The sequence below is a fragment of the Anneissia japonica genome, unplaced genomic scaffold (assembly GCF_011630105.1).
Source record: "Anneissia japonica isolate Jap-2015-1 unplaced genomic scaffold, ASM1163010v1 scaffold288292_len1863012_cov191, whole genome shotgun sequence".
NCBI classification, from domain to species: Eukaryota; Metazoa; Echinodermata; class Crinoidea; order Comatulida; family Comatulidae; genus Anneissia; species Anneissia japonica.
This window is the reverse complement of record NW_022688773.1, coordinates 1,492,417-1,519,543: the sequence shown is the minus strand read 5'-3', so window position 1 is coordinate 1,519,543 and position 27,127 is coordinate 1,492,417. Positions and strand designations below refer to the sequence as shown.

Sequence of the window (27,127 nt, the reverse complement as noted above, 5' to 3'; positions counted from 1 at the left end):
AAATTGTGATCAAAATCTAATCTTATTTGCTAATTAATTCTGCAATTTGTTTAAAAAGGCCTCTCCCAGTTGCTCTAGATCCATTCCCACAGGGCACAGCCTTGTGATAGGAAGATTCTGAAGGAAGTTTGCTCTGATTTCAACTATCACCCGGGAAATCATATTAAACCAAAAACCTTGATTTGGCTTCATTAACACATTTGATATCGTCCCAGAATGAACAAACACTTTTTTTTTTTAAAACCAAGGACCCAATAAATTTTGATTTGATTCACATTCCATTAATAGAACTATCAATTTAACTTTAACATTTATTTTTAGGATTTGCAATGCTGATTATGAATTTAAAAATAAAAGTTCATAGTCTTATTGCTCTTAACTTAGTTTTGAAGTCTTTAAATCTAAAATTATTTTTGTAAATCTTCTTTTGTGTGATTGATAACAAATCTTTTACCTGGAAGCTTCCTTGTCTTCCTTGTCAGTGAAGTTCAAGGTAGCATTGCCATTGATTTATTAAAGGAAGAAGCAGTTTAAATTAAGACCTATTAGTACATGGCTTCCTGTAATTAAACTTCAATTCACATTAAGACATAGACATTCAACACTACATCAAATGGGGAAAGAGTCCTGATGTACTATTGCATACCTTTATAACTATAATAAGTTTGATTGCTTTCACACTGATCAATATAATTTTACCTTATTAATATTTATTCAATTTTTTATTTGTAAGTTACCAACTTAAATATACAAATTAAGCAATTCAAATATGAAATTTAGTATTCTGATGACCGACAGTTCATCTTTAGTATTATTGTTAATAATTTTGCTTATTTAATATTTAATGTTATTTTACTTACTTTAAAGAAATGTGACAATACATTCATGTTGTTACATAGTTGGTTAAGCCTTTTTAGGGTCATTATCAAAATTGTTTTACATTGTTTATTCTTAGCCATTCCAACCCTATCATAGTTATTGATTTAGTGTCAGTCGTAGTGGTAATATTAATAAGTATATAAACAAATTTCATTACTCACCCACTGCACTACTTAGGATATTTCGGCTCCATTCCCCAGAGCCCTGTTCACCTCTCTGGCTTCGTATTGTAACAAGGAAGTGTGTTTTCAGGCCAATTAAAGAAATGTATTTTCTTTTTATTTATCAAATTGTTTTATTTAAATATTTATTACTCTTTATTTTTATTTTTTTTATATCCACATTATGATTGATTTTACCATTTTTTTTATAGGTTTGGACAGACCAGAATTAAAAGAAGTTGAATACAATCATACTGTTGAAATGGGTGACAGTCTTAAACTTACCTGCCCCTTTGATATAGCCCCTGTTTTCCGATCACAACTCCATTGGCTTGAAGGGAACAGAGAGGTTGATAAGTATACTGGACGGCTATCAATCATTACACCAGTGGATATGCCACAGGTATTCACCTGTCAGTATTTCAACGGATCCGATGTGGTTTCCTCAAAGAAATTCTTTGTCACTGTCGAAGGTAATGAAAATATAATATTAAGGCACTATGACAAATGAGGAGAGATGTTCCTTAGAATGCCTTACTGCCGCAAGTTCAGCCAGCCATTTCTACATGTACATGGTGTTCGATTGATTGATTGAATGACTGAATGATTGATTGATTGATTGGTTGATTGATTGAATGAAACTACTGTTAATAATTGTTGATGGTAATTATCATTTAATGATGATAGTGCTTGAATTGATACATACATTATTTGTTGAAAATGTATCTGAATATCCATTTACAAAGCTATGGCTTATAACCTGATAACTACAGTAGGGCCTGGTCAAACCAATAAACAACTGTAATAGTATACGCACATTATAATCTTTCTGTGCTTTCTCCACATTTCACTTAGGATATAAGTCAGCCTTGGCTGAAAGCTCTCAGCATACAGCAGTCATATCAGAGAATGAAGAACCAGAGACAGATGATGATTCTCACCATCAGAAAATACAGAAGCATCTTGACCAGATAAAAGATGACATTGATTTTAGAGGTCTGATTTATTAGATTGATTCTATATTGTCAAATTGTTGTTATTAATGAAAGCCACTAACAATACTATAGCACCCATTTGTTTGTTTTGCTAAATGAATAGAACGTAAATGAACAAAAATACATATCAAATATAAAAAGAATATAACAAGCTATTTCACTGTGCCTAGTTTCAAAACAAGGAAACATCTTTACATTAATCATTCCTAAGTATGGATAGACACACTGTATTTAAAATGCTGTTCAACAGAATGAAGTGGTTGAAAGTAAGAAAATATATTACAAAATATATATTTAAAAATATATACATAAGACATATCAGTACTGAAAACTTTGAATACAGAAGCATATTTCATATTATGAAATATAATTTATTTACAATTAGATTACAATTTGATTGAAAATATATTTCAAAAATTCCAGTTTAAAATTTGTAGTTTATATCATAAACAAAATTTGTGAGGGTAAGTTTTAAAAGTGTATTGACTTTAATGATGATGTCATTTCTTTTTATTAGACTATCCTTGTCTTAGCTATCCCTGTAAGCATGGAGGTACTTGTCGACAGCGACAGCATAAGTTCAAGCTGAATGGTACACAACACTCAGCTTATAGTTACCAATGTCACTGCACCGACAAATACAGAGGGCATAATTGTGAAGTGGGTAGGTAATATTCTTTTATTTCTCATATACAATAATTGCTTTCTATATTTATTCAGAGAACACAAATTTGAAGGTAATCTAGTGGCATTCCACCAAATATTTAGGACTAATTGTTGATACAATCCTCTTATGATATTTACAATATCAAATCAAAAGTTTATATATTGTCTACAGTATCTTAAAGGGTTGATTATTGTAAATCATCCTGCATTGGATTATCAGCATCTGTTATCAGCAACATACTGAAGGTTACTATTGTCGTTTAACCTCCAAATCAATTAAAAAAGATTAAGTATCAATACATTATTTTAAATCAATTATTTAATTAATTTGCATCAATATATGATATTCTATTGTCATAGTGAATATGACTAATGTATTGAGATCTTTTTTTTCTGTCAGTTAATTTAATTTATGAATTTATTATTGTCCATCATCACTCAACTTGCCAATCAGACGATTGAAGTTTGTGTTCCTTTGTGGTGTCAGTGACATCATTAAAAAAAAAATCATACAAGTTTTCGAAATATATCTACTAGACATGTTGAAGAAAACCTGTAAAAACACTACAACATTTAATTGAATTTTTATAAAGTTAATATAAATATATTGAAATGTATCCACAAGATTGGGTGTAGTGAAAGCAGCAAGCCCACTGTCATTCGGCAGGATATGTTACTCCATATACATTCTATAATTAATTGTCCATCCTGTTAGTGTTGAGTTTCCTACTTTGCATGTGGTTGATAATAAATATATCATACTTTTTAATGTTTAGTATGGGGCTTTAGTTTAAGATTATTTTTTTTATGGACTTAAAGTTAATAATTAATAATGTTCAGCTTTTAAAAGGTGCTTTATTCAATTGAAGAACGTATCAATGCACTCTATTACCACTGATCATTGGCTCTATAAATTTGCTAATCAGCAAAAAGTGCAACGTTGCATACAGTATGTAGTCATACTGCATTGTGTGCAGTCTAATACGGTCAATGCCACAACATCCTACCAGGTACCACCCATTATAATACCCTTGGTTGAAAAGATACGTATGCAAAGTGCCTTGTTCAAAGACACAAGAGAAATTCACAGCGAAGACTTGACTTCCAAACTAAGGTTAGAGAGCCCGGACCTCAACCGTTGGGACAGCCGTTCCCACAATACATAAAACATCCCAAAATGTCTGCCTTTGAAACTGATATTTTTCCTGAATTATATATCATTTTGAATAATACAACTTTGTTGTTATTTTTTGTTAATAGAGGTAACATCTTGTGATGCATATCCTTGTGAGAATGGTAAATGCGTGGATGATGATGCAACAGATTCTGGCTTCCGCTGCCTTTGTTACCATGGTTATCAAGGAGATACCTGTTCCGAAGGTACTGCGTGTCAGTGTTGTCCACTTGATTATTTAATTTAGTTTCATAGGATTGATGTTTTTTCCCTCCCTGAAATGTTTTTGTACTGAATAAAAAAAGAAATTTGCAAGTGATTCGAGTAGAATCGAACTCACGACTTCTAGATAACTATCCTATGTGTCATAACCGCTAGATCATTGAAGTTGCGCTTAAGCCCCTCTCCCACCTAGGTTTATTTCACTTAAGAGTCGTACGATTTCTACGAGTTAAAACTTGTGATCTTTGGAAAGGACCTATACGAGCTTATTACCTGTTAGCTACGAGTGAGGTACGACTTTATGGAGTTGGTTACGAGTTATGTACGAATTATGCCGAGCAGAGCACCGAGTTAACTACTTAAGTTTGTACCGAATTAGATACGAGTTAGGTACGAGCCAACTCGGTGCGCTCGTACTTACTCATACTCGTTTTTGGGTGCTCGCATCAAACTCGTAGATGACAAAACCGCTGACGAGTATCCGGAGTAGTGTACGAGCTAGGTAGGAGTACCCCGAGTACTCTACGAGCTACCTACGAGTTCTTCGAGTTTACTACGAGTTATCTACTCGTGGCGATAATTTGTTCAAAATTAGCGCCACGAGTTCAGAGCTGCTACGAGTAGGTAAGAGTCCTCTCCGAGCTTTCCGAATCGTCCTACGAGTTTTTGCCAAGTTTGCCGAGTTAGCAACTCGGCATTCTCTTGTAACTCGTATGCTGAAAAATCCCCTAGTGGGAGAGGGGCTTTAGTGAGTATTAAATCCGATACCCAAGTAACAGCGGGTAATGTGATGCTACCTGATGTTTAGTTTTATTATGTATATTGCGACACAAGGGCCAACTATTGTTTAATGCCTACACTTTGAGTGCTTACACTTGGTAGAACCACCAAATTACAAAATGTTGGCATATTTTCTTTTTTTCTGCTATATAAATATAGAAATTGTAACTTTCTTGTCATTAGATATCAACGAATGTGATGATTTAAATGATTGCAGCCCACGTGCGGATTGCATCAATTCTCACGGCTCCTACTCATGTAAATGCCACGCTGGATTTGAAGGGGATGGAAAACACTGTGTTGGTGAGTTGTATCATAATGTATTAATACAATTCAGTGTTAAAGTGATAGAATCTTGTGCATTGAAGTTGTTTTCTTAATTTTCTTGGCCTGGTCATTTATATAATGTAAAGTTAAATTTATTTGTCCACAATTTAAGTACAAAAGGTCATGAAAATTTAAAACAATAAACAAGAAACCATGAAATTTAATTTCACTGAAGGTGTAATAACCATGTAAAAGAGAATCTGCAAACTTACTAAAGGATCACGAAAACACTCTATATCTTTCCCTTAATCATTTTCATCCATCCTTAGCTACTGTTGTCCATGTGACCTTGCGAGATCCTGGCATATGCACCAGTGTTTTAGCGAAGAGCAAGCTGTGTATCATCGAAACTGACCAGATGCGTAATTGTGATGTTACATTTGCTGTAGACATCAGTGGAATGTATCAACAGAAGGATGTGGTATGGAGTAAACACTGGGCCAAATTGAATAAAAATGGTCCTACTGCCATTGAGGTAAAACCATAATACCACCTATCCCAGCACTTTTTGTAGAGAAGAATAGGTAAAATATTAGTTTGCCCAATCCTGGGCTACCAAAAATGTAGGTTGGCTTTAATTTTTCCCCAGTATTAGCAAAAATGTACAGGGTGGGGTGATAATTAGCAATAAACCCTGGAATTTTGCTAGGCCTGTAATTAAAAAAATGTAAATTCCTGTCTGACCAACTGTATGTCCCTGATTTCCCATCGTTACTTCTTGGGTACCATAACAATATTTTTTGGTTCTAGATCTATTTTACTAATGGAACATTATTGACATGGTTGGTGAATATTGTCCCATTTAAATTCTATGTTGAAATTAATTTTATTCTCTAGAATGTAACTACACCCATGGTTTTCTGGGTTGTGGTTGAAAAGAAATCTTTAGCATTCATTCAAAAGTAAACTTGAAAGTTATTTTTTTTCCAGTATAAAGTAGAACCTACTAACTTTATGGTGTCTGATAATGGAACCAGGAAGGGAATCAAGTGTTGGGAAAGCGATTTTTCTGAGAATTATTTTGTGGTTGAGGTGCGCAATGGTCACATTCCTCCACCGTCATTCATGTTTAAGTTGGTGCATCATTCCATTGGTAGGTGTTTGAAGGTGGAATTTTTCTGTCATCTTTTCTCAGTTTTTTTCATGTACTTGATTCCTACAAAACAAAAATAATGTTACGAAGAGCACATGCTAAAAATACATAGCCAATAACAAGCTCCAACTTGAGACCATAAGCACAGATCTACACTGAATATCACAAGAGTATTAGGGGCTTTTGTGATAACTGTATTTCTTACATTGATAGTACTTAATGCATCTGTAAATCTTATTTGTATGCACCTTCACACAGATGTAATATTGCTGAGGATGCTTGGTAAATTTTCGTACAATGTGGCCCATGTAACATTTTTGTCTAGTGAATCGAGTATTTGACGTCAAATAATTTGCTTTTTTTGCAAAGTGTTAAGTGCCACACTACAGAAATTAGAACAAGGGTCCTTAATATGATACTAAAACTCCTCGGAACTTATATAGTGGACAATGAAAGACAGAAAAATTGTAGAAATATCAGTAATAATAATAATAATAATTACTTTATTTAAACACGGAAAAGCTTGATCACCCAAGGGTGTTTTTCATCAAGGCCGTGCAAGTGCATGCTTTCGTCGATTTTATCAACATGACATCGTCAGGCTATGTACAGTAAGCTAGCATCCATTTTTTAATTGCATTGGGTGAACAATGTCCTCTGGTGCCAGCTCTGTTCCTATCAATTGTTCCCCCCCCCCCCAACTGCCTTTCAACCTTTCAATTGCCAGTTTTTATTGCTGAGGTGCTGCCTAAGTACTATCTTTAGGCGAATTATCAGTCTCACTTGTATTTTCTAATTAAGGGTTGTCATAGTTTACATAAGATTTTGTAGATCTATTATTAGTTATTTATGCTAGATTGTATTTTATCAAATGTATTTAATATTTTTTATCTTGTAGACCTCGGCCCTCAGATACCAGGTACTCCACTTGAGCTTTCTGTTTACTACTATGGGGTTTTCCCTGATAACACCTGGACTGCGAAATGGGTAAATGAAGCAACAGGTAACTTCACCATTGTAGCACCACCAAGACTGACCTACGAATACCGTGTGGAAAGCTTGAAGCCTAGAGATATTGGATTCCTGATTTATTATGGTTATGATGCAGATGGCTATCAGGTTGCCTCAAGGACATTCCATGACAAGGAAGGTAAGAAAATGGGCCCTTGCTAAATATTACATGTGCTGCCCTAGATACCAACATTACTTTTGTCTTCACGCAAATGAATTTTACTTTACACAACTACTGGCACATACACAGTGAATATACCTGCATGGCCACATTGAAATATAAACTGTGTTTCTTAAGCATGCACATGCTAAATATCTGAGGAGTGCTCAGGCCTCTGCGATGTCCGTTTTTCTTACATGGATACATGGACCTGTGTTAATTTTGCTTGGTTGTGCCTTCCAGTGAGGCGATATAGATAAGTAGGCTTGCAAAACTTTTTTCTAGCTTTGGGTCCCATGTAGGATTTTGTCTCATGTTATCAGGTAATAATTTTATTTTAATTTTGTTATATAAAATATGTTTTTTTTCTTTTAGACGTGGATGAATGCTTAGAGAATAGTCATACATGTGTAGTGGAGATGTCAGAATGTGAGAATCTACCTGGCTCATACAAGTGTGTGTGTCACACTGGATACCAGGCAGATGGAGCTACTTGTAAAGGTAAATGTTTCTACAAGATGTTCACACAAGACTTTATCAGTTAAAGTGTCTCATAATCAATCTTTTGTGACTTGCATTTCAATAATTCATCCATGTATGGCTGTTGGATTTCATCTTCCCATCATGTTGGTATGAAGCATGTAGGCAGCACTTGATCTCACTTGGATATAAATGCTAACTTTTTTTAAGGTCTGTTTATACTATGACATTTTCTGTGCCAGCCAAATATCTGTGATTGGCTACATATAGGTGTAATAAGTTAATTTCTCATGCCCATGTTTGGGCATGATGTCATATCACCCTAATATGGGCATGATGAGTCATATCACACCCATATATGGGCATGATAAGGTCATATCACATTCTTATGTGGGCATGATAAGTCATGTCACACACATATATGGGCATGATGGGGTCACTTCCCACTTACATAATGGAAAAATCATTGGTATTTGCAACGCAAAACTGCATAGTGTGGATAGAATATAAGAATGTACAAGTATAAAAAACCACAGCCAGGAGTAATCTAACTTGTTTACACTGAAAGGTAGCATAAGCAAAAATAGAGTGATTATCTGATGTCCATATAAAGATGATGATAATTATGATTGAATGTTTACTCCGCCATTGGCAGAATACGTGATATTACGACCATATCATTTATCAGCTCTTAATTATTGATCCTAGTGTGTTAAGATAATAATGATGTTTAAATGTCAGAGGTTGTTGATTGTTAACTGCGAACATATACTTATGGAGCTCTGTCCATGCTTCTAGGTTTTATTTGACAAATAGCTGTGCTTGGCCCATACAGTATATGGGCCATGAATGATGTCATATCATACGCATATTACGAAAATATAGTCAAGTTCTGATGACCCTTAGAAGATTGAGGCCGAAGGAGCTATTATTTCCTAGAAAAGCTTGCTTGAAACCTGCAGGGCTTCTAAGGCTTCTATTTTCCAAAATAACTTGACAATAATTGCTTTATAAGTCAGTTACCCTGTTTGTTATATATAATAATAATGTTATATTTATATAGCGCATATTGCACATTGCCCCTATGCGCTTTACAGAGAAATAATATAGGGCAACTGAGAAAAAGCAAATAACAATAAAATAATAACAATAAAATAAAATAAAAATAATCATAATAGCTATAATAACAACGAGACTAAACTACTCCTATTCCTTAAACTAATTAATGGTTGGCCGTTGACTCCGAGGAGCTCATCCGCCCTTTGTTCAGCTATTGGTTTTTCTTGCTGCTGGGTGACCATAAACACCCCCCCCCCCCAGCAGGCACTTAGACATATTTGAGAGGGTTGTCAGTTTAGTCGCCGACGCTTCGACCGGATGGAGTTTAATGTCGTACCCAGGACGTCCCTAACTACCTTAAGCTAGGTTTAACTACTCTTAAATACAGTATATTACTCTTAACTACAATTAGTTAAACTATCCCCCGCCGGACACCATCCCGGTATTTAGCAGTTTCGGGGCCATTCTATAAACCATAACATAGTCAGTTAAATAAATGGCTTTTGAGAAAAGATTTAAATGTAATGATGGAAGTTGTTTGATGTGTAATGGATGTTATTCCAGTTGGTTGGAGAAGCAAATGAAAAGGCACAATTGCCATATGACTGTGTAAATGATTTAGGGGTATGAAGAAGCCCTTAGTGCTAGAACGTAATGTTCGCTTGGTGGTGTGATCTTGTATTAAGCATGTGATGTAATGTGGTACGTTGTTATGCCTGGACTTATATGTAATCAAAAAGAATCTTGAAAATGATCCGTTGATGAACGGGCAGCCAGTGGAGTGAATGAAGAATTGGGGTTATGTGCTCATGGCGTCTGGTTTTTGTAACCAGTATTGCAGCCGTGTTCTGTATGCGTTGGAGCTTGTTAATTTCAGATTTTGGAAGACCATACAAGAGACTGTTACAATAGTCTAAACGTGAGGTAACAAAGGCATGAATAAGTTTTGTTGTTGTTGCTTGATCTAGATATTTCCTAATTGAGCTTATTTGACGTAATGCCCTAAGAGAAGACTGACAAATGGAGTTCACATGTTCCTTCATGCCCAAAGAATTGTCTAACTTTACACCAAGGTTTCGGATATATATATATATTTATGCTATTATAATTTTAAAAAAAACCCCAGCTTTGAGATTTTTGCACGAGATGCAAAAAGCAGGAGGCACTATATCAAATTAGTGCCTGCTCAGGAATAGGAAAATTACATGCGAATGAAAATGAGGTTGTCATGACTGACTTATAAATGGGTTTATCACTATAACTATCATTAATATTGTTATTGTTGTTATTGTGGTCATTTAGTTATTTAAAAAGGTTTTGTTTCATACTTTTGATAACTTTGATATTTACAATTTTAAACGTATCTTATGTATTTATATTGACAGATGTTGATGAGTGCCTCATAGACAATCACTGCCACAAGAGTGCACTATGCACGAACACAGCTGGCTCCTACTTTTGTACATGCTTAGAGGGATTTCATGGAGATGGTATTGAGTGCACAGGAATCGACTGTCCTCTATTGGGTGACTTCACAAATGGTCAGATTGTCGGTCTTTCGCATTCCTTTAAGTCTTTTGTTCGGTTCCGTTGTTACAAGGGTTACCGACTTGAAGGATCACACAGACTACAATGCCTAGAGACGGGTATCTGGAGTGCACTTAAACCTGAATGCATTGGTTAGTGCATCTCTTTTCATACTAAAATAAATCACAGAATAATAATGATAATAATATTGTGGACTTTTAAGATTAATATTGATGAGACCTTATGTTGAATTTACATTGGAAAAATGCCAATTATAAAGCAAATTTTAAAAGGTCCGGTATAAGGACATATCAACAAGTGTAAGCAAATGCGACACATCTTCAAAATACAGAGTTCTGAAGACAGCAATATTATAATAGTTTAAAAATAATTAAACAAGAGAAAGAAAACAAAACAAACAAATTAAAAGCCCAAAAATGGACAGAAATTAAAGAAAGTTCTTATTCCCATAATTCAGACACTAATATCACAAAAGTGGTCCAGTGGCTGTGAAAATTTACAATAATATATCTTGTATGTTATGACTTCCATTGCCAAAAGATCCAACAAACATAAAGAACAATTCTTTCTTGTCAGTCTTTTTTCCCCTAAGCCTTAATACATGAACTACCACACATTAATAACATTTATCATAAAAACTCTAAGCATAAAACTTTAAAATAGAATAACCTGAGGTTAAAGAATTGAAATTTACCTTTAAAATGTCAAGTTTGACTAAAATGAATGATATTAAGTTTGTTATGGAGAAACTCTTCCATCAGTAATATAAAAAAACCTGTATTATCCCAGCAGTATTCAAACGTGAAACCCTCTGAATTTCATTCAGTCTCCCTACCAACAGAGTATGAAGCAAGGCAGGTGTATTTCCTTGCATTATATTTTTCCATTATGGACATACTTGTCTTTTGTTATGCACTACCTTGAAAAAGATACCAAAAAGGACATTTTTTTTCTATTGAAAAAATTTCATCCATAATAATTAAGTTTAAATTGCGTAGAAATAATAAAGGTCATCAGGTGTTTTCAGATAAATTATAACCTTGTAAAAAGTTTTTTTTTCTCTCAGAGCTTAATGATTTCTTTGTAATCTATGATTGATGCTGTGTAATTATTTAGCAAATTTGTGTTTAATTAGATTGTGTCTTGAGGCTCTTGTTGCAACATGTAGCGAATGACCTACCTGGTCGGCTATGATTAATTTCTCAATCTGATCTTTCTTTCACCTTAGATGTTAACGAATGTGAGGTGACTAACTACTGTGACAGTAACGCCATTTGTCACAATGAGCCTGGCGATTATCGATGTGATTGTAAGAGAGGTTACGAAGGGGATGGAATGAGATGTATAGGTAAAGTTTTCAGCAACTTTTTTTGTTCTCTTTTTTACTAAAGAATATCCAAAGTTTGTCTTTCATGAGATAAAAATCTTGAACAATAAAATTTAGTATTTGAATTCTTAACTTTTATGTATACTGGTATCTTTATTTAACATTAGAACAAACTTCTACCTCTGCCGTGGAGGTTATGTAATCACCGTTGTTTGTCTGTTCATTACCAATAACTAATGAATGGATCATCATAATATTTGTGGAAGTGGTAGTGGAAGTGTGGGTTTAAGGAAGAGGTGATCAAATTTTGGGTTTGAAATATCAAAGTTAAAGGTTAAAGGTTAAGATCTCAAAACTTACCTCTCAAGCATTTAAGAATATATATGAAACGCCTGTTTCTCCCATGAACCAACTGTGTGTATTGTTCAGTATTCAGCTACAGGGAAGAAATATACACTGCTCTAGTTTGGTTTTTTTTGGCTAATTACCAAATCAATACTTACAAATTAAGTTACACACAGTAATTAGAAATAACAATATGGAATGCAAAAAATTGAAACAAAGATGCTAAGCATATTAAAAAAGGTAAAAAAGTTGTCTTGCTGTAGGATCCTTCATTTATACAAAATTAACTAAACGGAAATAATAAAATATATCTGATCATGATTTAAAGTAGTTAATACAAATTTTTAAAATATATAATAATAATATCTTAATCAACTTAAGGATTTTTATATTAAAAGTCTGTAAACTATCAAAAAGTAAATTGGTACAATATTTTGTCATGTTGATAAATAATTTAATCCTATTGAGAAATTCAATATTTTAATGAGACTTTTGAAGGTTGTTTATAGATTTGACTACAGTGAGTATAGTCTTAACATCTCTTATGAAGGGTAGAGAAATCTTTTTGTCTTGGCTTGCTTGTTAATACTTTACTGTTCAGAGTGGAGATTGAAAGTACTATGATAAATTGCTTTTCATGGGTGCTGTCTATTCCTGTTTCCACTAGCAAAAGACTTATTCAGAAAGACATAACAGTATAGTGTATACATTTTTTAAGACACAAATAACTTTCATGCACCTGAATGGTGTTTCTCAGTAAATGTAGTATACACAGTCTTTAAAGTTTTGCCTTTTTTTCTATTATAATTCCACAGACTACTCTTATTATTCAGACAGTTATTTTCAGATATAAATGACACAACCTTTGTAGGATGCTGATGATAACTTTGATCAGTTACCTAATTCACCTTTTTATATCCACGTTATCAATCTATTTTAGCGAAGAATGATTGGTGTTTCTAGTTTATTTCTTGATCAGATAAACTTTTGAACAGCCCTCTTGTATCGGAAGTTTGTAAGATAAAAAAAAATATAAGAATGATGAGAGTCCGGTTGGAGGTTAAATGTACAAAGACAACAATTGAACGATAAGGAAAATAATAATACGCCTTGTATTCAAGTAGACAGTTTTTATTTTGTAGTTTTCCACCTTGGATTAACCTTCGGTTATTTTTATTTCTTCGTCCAAGTAGACATTAATGAATGTGCGCAACCTGAGAGTCCTTGTCACGAACATGCCGTGTGCATCAACAGGGATGGCGGTTTTGGCTGTACCTGTTTCCATCAGGCAATATCTAGTCCGCTAAGTGATTGTACAGGTACGATAGAATTAATACAATACCAGAAAGAAATGTGGTTTTGAAAATGCTTCTCTAAAATTCCTTAAATGTTCAATGTTGTTTTTTTTTTTATATGCATTCATTCAAATGAATATTTGCCTTATGCTTTATTTTCTTGTTTTCTGTCTTTTTGTAGTTACTTTTTTTGTATAAAATAAAGTTAATGTTGTTAAAAATGATTTTTTTTTTTTTTTTTTTTTTTTTTTTGAGTGTCTGTTATTTTTTATTTCTTGATGCTGTTGATATAATTTTTCATCATAATGGTCTATTCAACTGGTTTTATTATTTTATTGAAATCTCATAAAATTAATCCATTGTAATATATAGCATGAAAAAATAACTTGTGAGGGTAGCACCAGAAACTGTATTGTCCAAATCAATCATTCATCAATCAATTAATTAAGCATTCAGTCTGTATTCATTCTTTGAGAAATGTTCTTTTCAATTGCCCAACAGAAACTGATCAAACAAAAACCCACAAATAATATTTGAAAATTTTAATTATTTTTTTTTTTCATAAACATCTTCTTTTCTAATTTTTTAGATGAAGATGTATTGTCCCATGCAAAACACAAAAAAAAATTCATAAAAATCATTAACTCGCTCATTCCATTCAATGGAATTTTTTTATTATTTTCATTATCATTATCCAGTATGAAAATCAGGGTACACATTTTTTTCAATTTTCAGTAATTTCTATGCTCAAGTTAATTTCCAAAGTATTTTTTAATGATTTTTTGTCATTTTCAGGATGCAATACACCTTTAAATTAGAAAATAAGCCCGACCTATTTTACTGTTTCATTAAACTTAAATTTGTTTAAAATGATAAATATAGGTTCTTCAGAATACAGCAAAGATGTTTCAAACTTTGAAGAAACTGTCACAGCCCCTCCATTGGTCCTCCAAGGTCAGAGTTCAGAGAAAGCCAATTTTGCTGACTTAGCAGAAGTATTTCCTTTTATGGAATATGAAAACTTCAACACATCAATTGATTTTCCTGGTCGGGCATCTATGGGACTAACCCAACAACAATTGCACAAAGGCGGTAAGATCCTTTTGCTTTGCTTTCACTCCTGTTTTTGCATCTAATGAGAAAAATATCCAGATCAAATACAATTTTTTAAAAATTTATTATTAAAATTATTATACGTATACTGTAAAACCTCGAATGGAAGCCAAATGGGCTTAATCTCGAGAAGAAGCCCAGCTCGAATTGAAGCCCCCTCTTCAGTTTGCAAAAGTACCATTTAAGGTTTTACGTTAATTGTGTAATTATAAAGTGTTGTATTTGCAAATCTCCATTACGTAGCGAGTTGAGTGGTCAAGCTGAAAGGCAATAGGTGCCACAATATAGCAATATCATCAATGCTGGTTTGAGACCCTCCTTGTTTATGGTTGGATTGGTAGAACAATTTGTCTTGTATAAGGACTAAAGACCAGAGGGCCAGCATACACATCTGGCTCGTTTGATTGCCTTGCCTGTGTTTTAAGTACCCCAGTATATTGTTCGGAAAAAGCAGGAGTTCCCCTGTACTCTGATTCACTTCAGCCCCAGTCGTGGAAGATGTAACAACCCTACACTACTGATACCAAAGAGTATAAAACAGGAGAGCGTCGGACATCCACTGCACTCCACACTCTTTATTACCCAGTGCAGCGCGATAGAATAACGCCCGCTATGAACTCAGAAAGTAGAAAACAAAAGTACTGTATCTTGTGAAGAACAGATAAACAGACAAACCGACGTGCCTGGTGGAGTACTGGGTAATTAAAAGTGTACACAAGCGTTAGTTGGCGTCCTACACTAGCTGCGTATAACGTATCGTTTTTTACGCTCTCAATGAGCGTAGTTGTCTCTCTTGTTTTATTTGTACTCTTTGCTGATACTCACTGACCACACCGCATCCAGTTTACCACTGTAACGTTGCAGTTATATGTTAATTACCTACATTTACCTTAAGTTGGTTTATAAAATATGTCGCATAGACCAAATAAACTTTCAACCATACAATACTGCTCATCATGATCTAACAGTTGGTAAGAATTAACCCATCATATATCCTGAGATGAATTAAGCCTTTAAACTATTTAATATTTGATAAACATTATATTAAGTAAATATGTGGGATATGGAAATCCAAAGCCAGATGATGTGTTTTACACCATGTTTTTTTTTAAGGGAGAGGGTTGTTTTTGATGGAGATCTTTAAGTCCCCGGTTCAATTCCCATTGCTGCCTCTCATCTTTCGGATGATACGTTTAAGCCGTTGGTCCCGTGTGCATACAGTATATGGCCCATGTGCATGTTAAAGAACGCAGTACGCTCTTTGGAAAAGAGTAGGAGATGGTTTCTCGGTGTACTGCCCAATCACTCCCAGAAGGACCCCCACTGGAGATAGCCGTCTTCTAGAATTTTGTGGGCTATCCTTGAAAACATCCATTCCATTCCATACGTTTTTAAATGCCCAGTTCTTCATACTGATGAGATGAATATAGTATGTAAACAAGTCTGTTGTTTGCTGTTTTTTTAATTTGAAATTAAATTATCTATCGGCAAATAAATGTTAAATGTTCTATACTAAGAATATAGAAAAGTAATATTATTTATGCATTTGTTACTTGGTAGGAAAATATTTTCTCATTTTTATTTTCAGTTATATACATATTAAAGAATTTAAATTGATTTTTATTCAATTTGTTTTTAGTACACAAACACAAATGAAATCTTTATTTCTTTTTATAAATTACGAGCATTGAGCTGTAATTTTTAACTTAAATGGACATAACTTTACCTATAATTCCCTTGCTACTTTCAAATAACAGATGCTGCTAAACTATTTTTTTCTATATTTGTCTCCATTCAAGTTAAGTCTCATGTCCGAGAACTTTAAATAGTATTAATTATGGGTGCACAGTAGCATAAATGCAGTATAATAGAGTGCAATCCCTTTATCAGTATTAAAGAAGTCTGACTTCACCGACACTAACTTTGCAGTTTTTAAGTAATTGATGGATGGACTGCAAAGAAATCCATAGTTTATCTATTTAAGCTGTTAGTATTTATTTGTTAGAAAAATATTCATACTAATTTGTCCCATTAGACTGATTGTGCTAATGTATACACAAGGCTATATACCTTAAAACATACGGTTAATTTGTATTGGGAACAAAAAAAAAGACACACTCAAACCACGGAGAAGATTCTTTGATATTTCTGATTTGCATTATTCATTTGGAGCGCATTTTTTGATGGATGTTTGGTGGTTGCTCATTTGACAGTTAAGACAGATCCTCTGATGTTAATGCTTTTGTTGTGTTTACATACCGTACTAATGAAAATGCTACTGCTAATGGCAAGCGACTTATCCAGTTTTCGTGTTGTTTTTGGGGTTTTTTTTGGTCTGTTGTCATTGTCAATATGAACAGACTGCATAATTTCTTAACACGTTAGTGTGAGGGTATAAAAGAAAGTCCCTAGGGCTAGAACAGTTGCAATTTGACATCAAAATCTGTCCAATAGCAATCATGATTTGGACGTTGCTATCACCGGAATGTTCATCATCGATTGTCTCAGCAAGATGCTTCTCGCGTGGCTATTGTGCTGGAACGTTCAACCGTGCCAGGCCTAGATTGATGTGAATGCTCTAGACTTTTGCAATACTGTACAATATGCTTTTTTTTTATAAGTCTTATTAATTACCCGGTTATTTTGAAACTACTGTAAACTTTATTAACGTAAAGTTTATAAAACGAGACTCAAGACCTTTTCTGAGAAGGTAATCTGCAAATAATTGAAAAGTATTCAAACATGATGCGGAATCTTCCTGAGAAAAGCATATAGTTATTTTTGTATAATTACATTTATATATCTATGAATTTTGACTAATAAAATATAACTAAGATATATATGAACAGTACAGAATACACTTTGTGATAATATTAATGATAGTATTGTATATACAATCTTTGAGAGCTGGTTTCTAAAACACTTAACCGCAATAAAGTAGGGCATAACACATACTTAAGAACGACTGCTGTCACGATACATTTAGACCAATGATGCACAAAATATAATTGCTAAATTTCAGTTTCATAATCGGTGTAAGCTCAAACAAAATGAACATTAACATGACCAATGATCTGTAGATAATAGCAAGAAAATTATTAAGTGATTAATAAATTCTATTGTCTAAATTTCTGTTTGCATTTTGCACTATTTGCCAAGATATCTTACTTTTTCCTGTGATTATTGGTAGTATTGTGGTTACAATTATATGTAATGATTTCTCAATTTATATTCTGGTTTCATCAACTAGGTGTTTTCAGGTTTAAAAAAATTTATATTCAATACTACTGGCACCAGAAGAACTTTCATCTCAAGAAAATTGCCATTATTCTTATATTAATATTTTGGTTGTTATTATTTTATGTAAATTTTGATAGTTTATAAAACCTTATTTGTTTTGACATTAGTTTGGCGAATATTTAAGTTTCTGGTTAGGCCAAAAAAAAATTGTTTGTTGCCCTTCTTCACCCGCCCCTAACTCACTGAAAATAAATAGGGGCGGAAAAACAAAAAAACTTTAAAAAAAGTTTATTTTTTTTAGCTTTAAAGTTGTTGTCTGATGTAAGATATTGCCATTCTAGGCCTCTGTGGGTTATTTTTATTCCATATGATGAGTATCTTAAAAAGAAAAAAAAAAAAAACTTTTTCCATCCGCCCCTTTTTATCATTTTAAAAAAAGAAGGGCAAACAAAAAATTTATTTTTTAGAGCTTAATATTGTTCTGACGATTTTAGCAATTCTAAGGTGTTGAATGGTGAAGCTGGTTTGACCCTAACCTTAAAATTTTTCTCGCTTTTCAGTGTAATGGATGAAGTCATTTTGTAGCTTATTAAGACTATAATTATGCCCAAAGATTGTCTCGAATTGGAAGGCTAACTGTATTTAAAAAAATTTTAATCAAATTATAAAAACAATGTTTATATAATCTTTGATACTGAAAATCTGAAATGCTTTATTTGTAGTATTTTTTTTTCATTTAATCTTTCATAAGATTACCTTCAATGAAGTAGTCTTGAGAATTAAATGATATATTACAGAACAAGACCAAAGTTTATAGTAAAAGTGAGAAATAAAAATTAAATTCCTTTACTAACATCTGTCAAATTTTCTTTTATGTACTGTGTGGCAATTAAAGACTTAAAGAGCAAATTGGTTTCTTATAGTGGCCTAGTTATTTTTCCTTTCTAATTATTATAATGGACAGTATTTTTGCCTAACTTGTTTTAAATGCTTCAACTGTGACTCAATTCCTTTTTGCATCATTATAATTTGAAGATGGGTTAAATATTATGTAGGGCTAGCATTCTTGACTTAATTTGTGTATAGTTCAGTAAAGCAGCAGTGAGACCCATTGGCCAGTCTGCTGACTTTTGAATTGGTAAAAAAAAGCAGCTCTGATTATTGCTTTGGGGCACTAGTGGAATTTACTAAGGTGTATTCATAGTTTCATATTGGACAATGAAATTACCTTGTATCTTAAAATTGTTGACTAACTTGTTAAGAGTGGGAACCATTTACTTAAAAAAAATATTTTCAATGGAATAAATTGACCATAATACCAAACTCATCATTTCAGATTTTCCATAAACAAATCTCATTATGATGATTTGGTAGAGAAATTTGTTTTGGGTTAAAAGAACAATTTTCGGTAATAATTGAACAAGTAACTTAGTGATTAGAAAGTAGGTATCCTATCTGAGCTGAGCAGTTGGATAAGAAGTATTGTAAGTGTGGAAGAGAAAGAAAAGGAAAATATAAGGTAAAAAAAGGTAGATGAAAGGGAAAACACGAAAAGAGGTAGAAAAATGTAAGGAGGAATAGGGGGTAGGGGAAGAAAAGGTAACAAAAGAAATTACAGGGAAGTAAAGGAAAAGAGAGACGGGTCGTAAGTATGAAAGAAAATAAAGGAAAAAGGGAAAAAAGAAATGGAGAAAAGAGTTAAATGTAAGTAAGGAAATACGACTAAGGGAATAAATATTTAACAATTAAAAAAAAAAAGTTCATCACGGATTGTCTCAGCAAGATGCTTCTCGCGTGGCTATGTGCTGGAAAGTTCAACTGTCTCAGGCCTAGATTGATGTGAATGCTCTAGACTTTTGAAATACTGTACAATATGCTTTTTTATAAAAAAAGAAATGGAGAAAAGAGTAAAAGGTAAGTAAGGAAATATGACTAAGGGAATAAATATTTAACAATTTAAAAAAAATAAAGTAAATAAAATTCTGTATTTTCAAATTATTTATTTATTAACATTATATATTTATTTTATTGTTATTCTTTATTGTTACTCATTATTTTTGTTAGGTGAAACTTTTAATAATTTTTTACCACACCATGCTGTAAAGCGCATAGAGGTATTTTACATTATGAGCTATATAAATTGACAATTATTATTATTATTATGTATTGTTCCTGCTTCTTGTGCTGAAGACCCCAGCTCAAACCCAGCCAGTGTTGGGTTTTGGAGTCTGATCACTGGGCTCCTCAAATAACCCTTATATTGAGAGTTACATAAGTTGAAAGACAATTGTATCCGTATGTGTCCGTTATGTGTTGTAGATAAGTTGAGTGGCACTGCACTGCGGCTGCTGTGTGTCCCCAGTGGCCCAACCTGAATTTCCGATTTCAAATTGAATGAGGAATCAATAAAGAATTAGTATATTATATCCACCAAACCATAACTCTACTTCATACAGTAAAACTTGGTTATTCTTCTTCTGTATCAAAAAGAAATTTTCAGAAAAACAAAATAAAAAATGTACACAAGGTTGCTCTGATAGAAAAACTATTAACATAAACATATCTTGTAACTTAAAAAAAAAAAATCATATTTTATATTATAGTGTTCTACTACTTTAAAAAGAAAAAAAATGTCTTACCCTTTAAACATTTTTTTTTTGCCAATGCAGGTTTTATTACAATTCTTTTTTATCTATTCAATAAGTGATTGATTGAAATTTCAAGTATTATCAGTTTTATTGTTAAATTGTTACTGCCAAGGACAATTTTTGATAATTTCTATGATGAACAATGAATAAATTATCTTGTACATAAAGACGCAAAATAACCGTTGGTTGTGAATTGGTTAGACACAATACGATATCCTATTCATTAAGAACTTCACTGGTCAGCCATTTGCTTTATCTAGTTCATTTCCAAACAAAATTTCATTAACAAAGTTATCAAGGCTAGTAACTGCTCTTTACAATATCGTGTGAAGTTTGCATCATCAAGCTACAGCTATCAAACTTATAAATTTTTAAAATACAATATTTTTTTTATTCATGATATCCCAAATTCAACCATGAGGCTGTTCTTCCTCATATTTTTGTGATTTAACATAAAATTAACTATACAGTTAATTAAAAATTGAATGGACAAAATGTATATACAGTAGGTATTAATGTAATTTATGAATGAAGTAAAAATTTTACATCATGAGGGATATAAAATGTGGTGGAACTTGATCCCCACAGTCATCCACATATAAGTTCAACTAGAAGATTGTTTTTCTTCAACTTTTAAACTCCTACAAAATTGTATAAATATATCTGGTGGAAACTTATCAGTAAAAGTCCACCTACAACTGACATTTGCTCATTGGCTTGAAATTACAATTAATTTGTTTGCCAGAATTAATCTCCCTCTGTTTTTTTTTTGTTTTTTTTGGCTCTTCTTTCTTTCTCTTTTGCCCTCTTTTCCTTTTACATTTATTTGCCCTTCGCTGGTAATGAATGATGAGTTAGGATGATCTATTGCCTGCTTTTTCACAACAATAGAAATCCCTAGGGCTTTCATAAATATTGAACAATATACGATAGAGGTATACATCTATATTAATTGGTTTGTACAATGAAAGAAGAATGATAACAACGGGAGATATTTAATTGCTTGTTTTTCTCGATGAACTCAGCTCAGTATATTGTTAAGAAGCTACTCATTTTAGTTAGACCCCTGCAGGAAGAGGGACTCTTTTGTGAACTTCCTAATGACTTGTATCTCATCGTTAATAGTTTGTTAGGTTTTTTTTTCTTATAATGAACTACTCATTACCTCTTGGATCTTCTATGACACTTGTAATAGATTAATGAACCTCTGTGTAAAGAAAAAAAAATGCAATTGGTTGAGGTCAAAGAAATGAACAGCTATGATGTTTAAATCAATTTACAATCTGATTTTATTGGCTATAGGATAAGTTAACTGCATATATTATTTTACTAAATCCCAACACATACTAACAGTCATATTTTACATGTTACAAATATAAGATTATGTTTTGAAATAATAGATGCCAATAATATAAAACATTACTAGACATAATCTTCACATATTATGCTAATAGAAGACTTGTTACATAATTCTGAAATTCTGATTTTAGATCATGTGCTGGCACTAGAGGGCAGTTCGTATGACATTCCGTGTATCCCATACTCCATCATGAACAGCATGGTTATGCTGGATCCAGAATACCTATGGATCAGAGACAGAGGTGCTAAGTTGGATCCAAGCCACTATGAACCATCTGAAAATGGGAATCTACATTTCTACACTGTCAGTGCACAAGACACTGGTCCTTTCAAATGCCGTATCAGCTATTCCGACATAAGCGGTGATGGCATTAAGGAGATTACATACAGTCATCAATTATCAGGTTGGTATTTTAAATAGTAAAAAAAAATAGTCCTTCCCACTGAAAAGACTTTTATTGTATTTTTGTCAGTTTCAAATGGCATTATTAAATTCAAGAGTGATAACTAAAATCTGTACAAAAGCTTTACATTTAAAATTATAAATGAATATAATGATATGTTAGTTGGAATGTTAACAATAGCGCCCCACTGAGCTATTCATTTCATATACCATAGGACAGGGCTGGGCATATACATATACACATATAGGGTTTTTAATTCATTTTCATGGGCCGCAAAAAAATCACTCAGTTCACATAATCATGAAGAAAGAGGGAGATAATGAAAACGTGATAATACATCTACAAAAAATTATTCATTGAGTATTAATTTTAATGTGATAATAAATGAAAACAATGGTAGCCCTTAATCCAGTTATAACCAGTTTAAAAAAAACAAATATACTAAAAGTTTTAATTGTGCCCATTATTTAACTGATAACTGACAGTACTCAGTTATTTATACACATCTAGATGTGTATAAGAGACAGGTATTCACAACAGCCACCCCTTTATGTGACATATCTGTTACATACTTCACTGAAGCCTGCCACCACGCCACCAACTATGAACACCGCAACACATTTCTAAGTTCCCTGGCAAAGAAAGTCTGCTTACAAGTTGGCTGCACGGTTCTTGAGTTTGACATGGAATGTCACCGTGTACAGGAGAATGTTGGGGCAAATTTCAAGAGCGTGCACCAGTTGAATTACAAGTTTACCCTCCAAGTGAACATCCGCGAATATGTGCTCTGCAATGTCAGTTGCATTGTTATGCAACTGCAGTCTCATGTGGGACAGGTATATATTATTTATTTATTAACAATTTTTTATACAAACAACAAATAAAGTAATTCAAATAAATATGACAAGTGAATGTAATGGGCTCTATGAAGCTGTATGATCTGTGCTCATAATTTGTTGTTGCTCTCAGAACTTAGTGCTATGGCTCCATTTACACTTTATACTAGGCCCGTCCTTGGGTTATTTTCGAGTCAGCTATGTCCCAGTGACACTTTGTGACCATCAGTGGTGGACCGTCGAGGCAAGCAAGGTATGCAGTGCATACCCTGGCTAGAACTGAAAAATTAATAAATTATTGTAGAGTTCTCCATTTTATTTAGCATTTCTTAGCCACAATCTATACAAACTTATTTTTTTGAGTGGATTGCTAACAGTTTGGAATAGCAACTTTTGGCCTACTTTGGTATCTAGGATAAATCGCACTCGGGCCTATTGCATTGTACACTCAACTGTTTAGAATTTCCGCATGGCTGGTTTTCAGTATCGCGTATTCAGTCAATGGAAGTGGGAGCATAACGCTTAAATTTGCTATTGTGCCACCCGCGTAGTGGCATTAGAATAGCCAATTTAGCACTGGAATGGAAGCACCGCTTCCAAGAGTATGTGCGAATGCTCTTCTTCTCGTCACTGCTTCTCTCTACAGTAGCCTAATCAGGACCTCCACTGCCGATCAGGTAATTTGTATTCCAGACGTTCTGTAAACTCAATGATTAAAGTTAAAGTAAATTTGTATACATACAACTGGTATAGAAGGAACTTGTATTATTTAAATTGAAATTTGTTAAACTTACAGGAATAGGAATTCTTTTAAAGAGAAGAAACTACAACCATGCGGATATAAAAAAGAATATACATTTGTATTTTGACTATAGAATGCAATCTTTGATTATAGGCTAACAAACTTTTTCTGCTAGCAGGCCTTAGCATCAGTGGGTATCTTGACACTTGAAATAGAAGGGGAGCTGATTGGAGTGGGAAGTTGAAGGGGGATGGATTAGGTGAGGGGGCATAAACTCGGAAAATAAGGTGATTTAATGTGATTTTTAACTGGTTGAGCATGATTTGGGGTGCTACTGGGGAAAGGGACGAGTATTTTCGGGGCATGGTGCCCCTGCGCACACCCTAGTTACGCTTCTGCCCAGCATAACCTGCAATTCACCCTACGGTCCGCCACTGGTGACCATTACCTCACGATTTTGCAAAGCAAAATCCAATCGAGGCCTACAATTTAAATTTTCCATGTTTACACTTTTGGCAAAATTTGTTTGATGCTGTATTTTGCTTTAAGTGTATAAATGTAGCCTGAGTCTGTTTTAAACAACCTATCCATCCTGGTATACGCTGACAAACAACATGTAGTAGTATTTTGTTACGTAATCACTAACAATAATAATGGTGGCGATGGAGCATCCATGCGATAGTGCCACTCTGTTGTCCTCACTCGCATTTATTTTACATGTTACACAAATGATTAAAGATTAAAATTATCCATTTTTTGCATCCAGAAATGATTCCGGTCATAGCCATCATACCCAGATCGTACTCTTGTATTTTGAAGTCAGTGGATCATAATTACTATTCCAACATTCTGTGAGCTGGGAGTGTTTCTGCTCTTATAAAATTTAGATGATTTGAATTCCTGATCTTTGTTGAACAGTCAGTTACTACTGATTAGTTCGCATAAGAAAATGAGGCTGTATGTTTGACGCCATTTCTCTGCCTAGTCCCAATTTGTTCAGTCAGTTCTGAGACGCCTTCTTTGGCACTATTGATCATATTTGGGACAACATTTCAAGAATTAAGTAAAAAATACAGTTTTCAATTAACGATCGACGTGGCAAGAAAACATGCAACGAATGAAAAACGCAACTTAATTTAGCAGTTCAAGGTCGGAATGGAGAAATTTCATCGAGCTTGAAGGCTGTGGGATGCAATCGGGAGGAGTAAAGATGCCGAGCGCATTGAGCGTAATGGATGATCGATGATGTAGCATTTTGAGTATTGCCGGGTAATAAGACGAATTGAAAAGCCTGTCATATCCAAGGCGATTTCACTAGCAAGCCGAGAATAGGCTATAGCAGCATCACAAATGCATTCAGTAACTTGAAATGCTAAGGGTGAAGGGGGAGCGAGTGGGTGATTTCAACCTTCTCCATTAGTTGATTGCTACTTAAATTGTGAAAGTTGATATAAATCTTCCCCAAGATGTATTATAGTTATTTAACTGTATAATATAAGTATCATTTTTATTTCATAGATTTTATATTATACCATTTTTTATCAGTAATGTTTATTATTTAAATGTATCATAGTTTTAGTTATTTCATGTAGAAAACAATCTTGGTCATGACAATGCATTTATAGATCCTTCTTGTAAATTTAAGGTATTTTTTTTTTTGTTTTTTAACTTTTATCATGAAAGAATGCTATACAAATTCTGCAGTGTATATACAGTAGGTAGTTGTAGAAACTTGCTTTGAGCTTTTGGCTACTTTAATACTGTTGGTGGTACGAGACTCCTTCCAAATAAAGACCACTATTGGGACTACATTTTCCATAGTATTTGGCAGCTTTAGTCTCTAATTAGAATAATAAAAATAAAATGTTGGCGGATCTGAGGGGGGTCCTGACCCCCCCCCCCTTGGAAAAAATAAATAAAAAAAATAAAAAAATAAATTGAAAAAAATTGAAAAAAATAAAAAAATTCTCTGTGTACCGGTACACACACAGGCCTATTTACTGTAATAAGAATGAGAAAAAATTACCTGACAAGAGGGGAAAACCTTCAGAAGTCGGGAAAACTCGTTTCTCGCCATCTAAGAACCAAAATTTTCACGGGGAGGATCCCCGATCCCCATTTTATTTGGGGTTCATCGATTTATTGAAAAAGAATATGCATGCAGCGACTCAATTTTTGTTATGTACTGTACATACACACATAGTAGGGCTACTAGTATTTACTGTAATAAGAATGAGAAATTTACCTTACCATTTTCAAGCGGAGGAAAACCTTAAAATTTAAAGAACTTAAAAATCATTAAAAGACACCTCAGAAGTCGGGAAAGCTCATTTCCTGCCATCTAGTGATCAAAATTTTCCCTGGGAGGACCCCCGGATCCCGCCTTCCTCTTTGGGGTTATCCATTCATGGAAAAAAGAATATGTTAGCAACTCAATTTTTTTAAATGTACGTATAAACACATATAGGCCTATTTACTGTAATAACCTCGGACCCCCTTCCTCTTTGGGGTTATTCATTCATGGAAAAAAGAATACGTAAGCAACTCATTTTTTTTTTATGTACGTATACACACATAAATAGGCTTATTTACTGTAATAAGAATGAGAAAGTTTACCTGATCATTTTCAAGAGGAGGAAAACCTTGAATTTTCCAGAACTTAAAAGTCATTAAAAGACACCTCAGAAGTCGGAAAAGCTCATTTCCTGCCATCTAGTGATTAAAATTTTCCCAGGCGAGGACCCCGGATCCCCCCTTCCTCTTTGGGGTTATCCATTCATGGAAAAAAGAATGCCGTAAGCAACTAATTTTTTTTAAATGAACGTGTATATACACACACATAAGCCTATTTACTGTAATAACCCCGGACCCCCTTCCTCTTTGGGGTTATCCATTCATGGAAAAAAAGAATGCCGTAAGCAACTAATTTTTTTTAAATGTACGTGTATATACACACATATAGGCCTATTTACTGTAATAACCCCAGACCCCCTTCCTCTTTGGGGTTATCCATTCATGGAAAAAAAGAACATGTAAGCAACTCAAATTTGTTTATGTACGTATACACATATAAATAGGCCTATTTACTGTAATAAGAATGAGAAAGTTTACCTGACCATTTTTAAGAGGGGGAAACCTTGAATTTTGAAGAACTTAAAAGTCATTAAAAGACACCTCAGAAGTCTGGAAAGCTCATTTTCCGCCATCTAAGAATCAAAATTTTCCCTTTTTTTTTTGGCGTTTTTATGAAAAAAAGTCTGACC

General features: G+C 33.5%; 1 protein-coding gene across 1 annotated transcript in view; it reads left to right on the top strand.

The window, feature by feature from the left end:
* The window catches only part of LOC117123409, a 51,242-nt gene that overhangs the window by 18,208 nt on the left and 5,907 nt on the right, over window positions 1-27,127 (top strand). Inside the window, exons 10-24 of the mRNA XM_033269315.1 lie at window positions 1,253-1,513; window positions 1,896-2,036; window positions 2,553-2,699; window positions 3,962-4,081; window positions 5,061-5,180; window positions 5,474-5,679; window positions 6,135-6,297; window positions 7,196-7,447; window positions 7,844-7,969; window positions 10,393-10,686; window positions 11,784-11,903; window positions 13,421-13,546; window positions 14,405-14,614; window positions 22,014-22,286; window positions 22,815-23,122. Of these exons, the coding sequence (XP_033125206.1) occupies window positions 1,253-1,513; window positions 1,896-2,036; window positions 2,553-2,699; window positions 3,962-4,081; window positions 5,061-5,180; window positions 5,474-5,679; window positions 6,135-6,297; window positions 7,196-7,447; window positions 7,844-7,969; window positions 10,393-10,686; window positions 11,784-11,903; window positions 13,421-13,546; window positions 14,405-14,614; window positions 22,014-22,286; window positions 22,815-23,122 (2,867 nt within the window). The remainder of the gene's footprint in view (window positions 1-1,252; window positions 1,514-1,895; window positions 2,037-2,552; window positions 2,700-3,961; window positions 4,082-5,060; window positions 5,181-5,473; window positions 5,680-6,134; window positions 6,298-7,195; window positions 7,448-7,843; window positions 7,970-10,392; window positions 10,687-11,783; window positions 11,904-13,420; window positions 13,547-14,404; window positions 14,615-22,013; window positions 22,287-22,814; window positions 23,123-27,127) is intronic.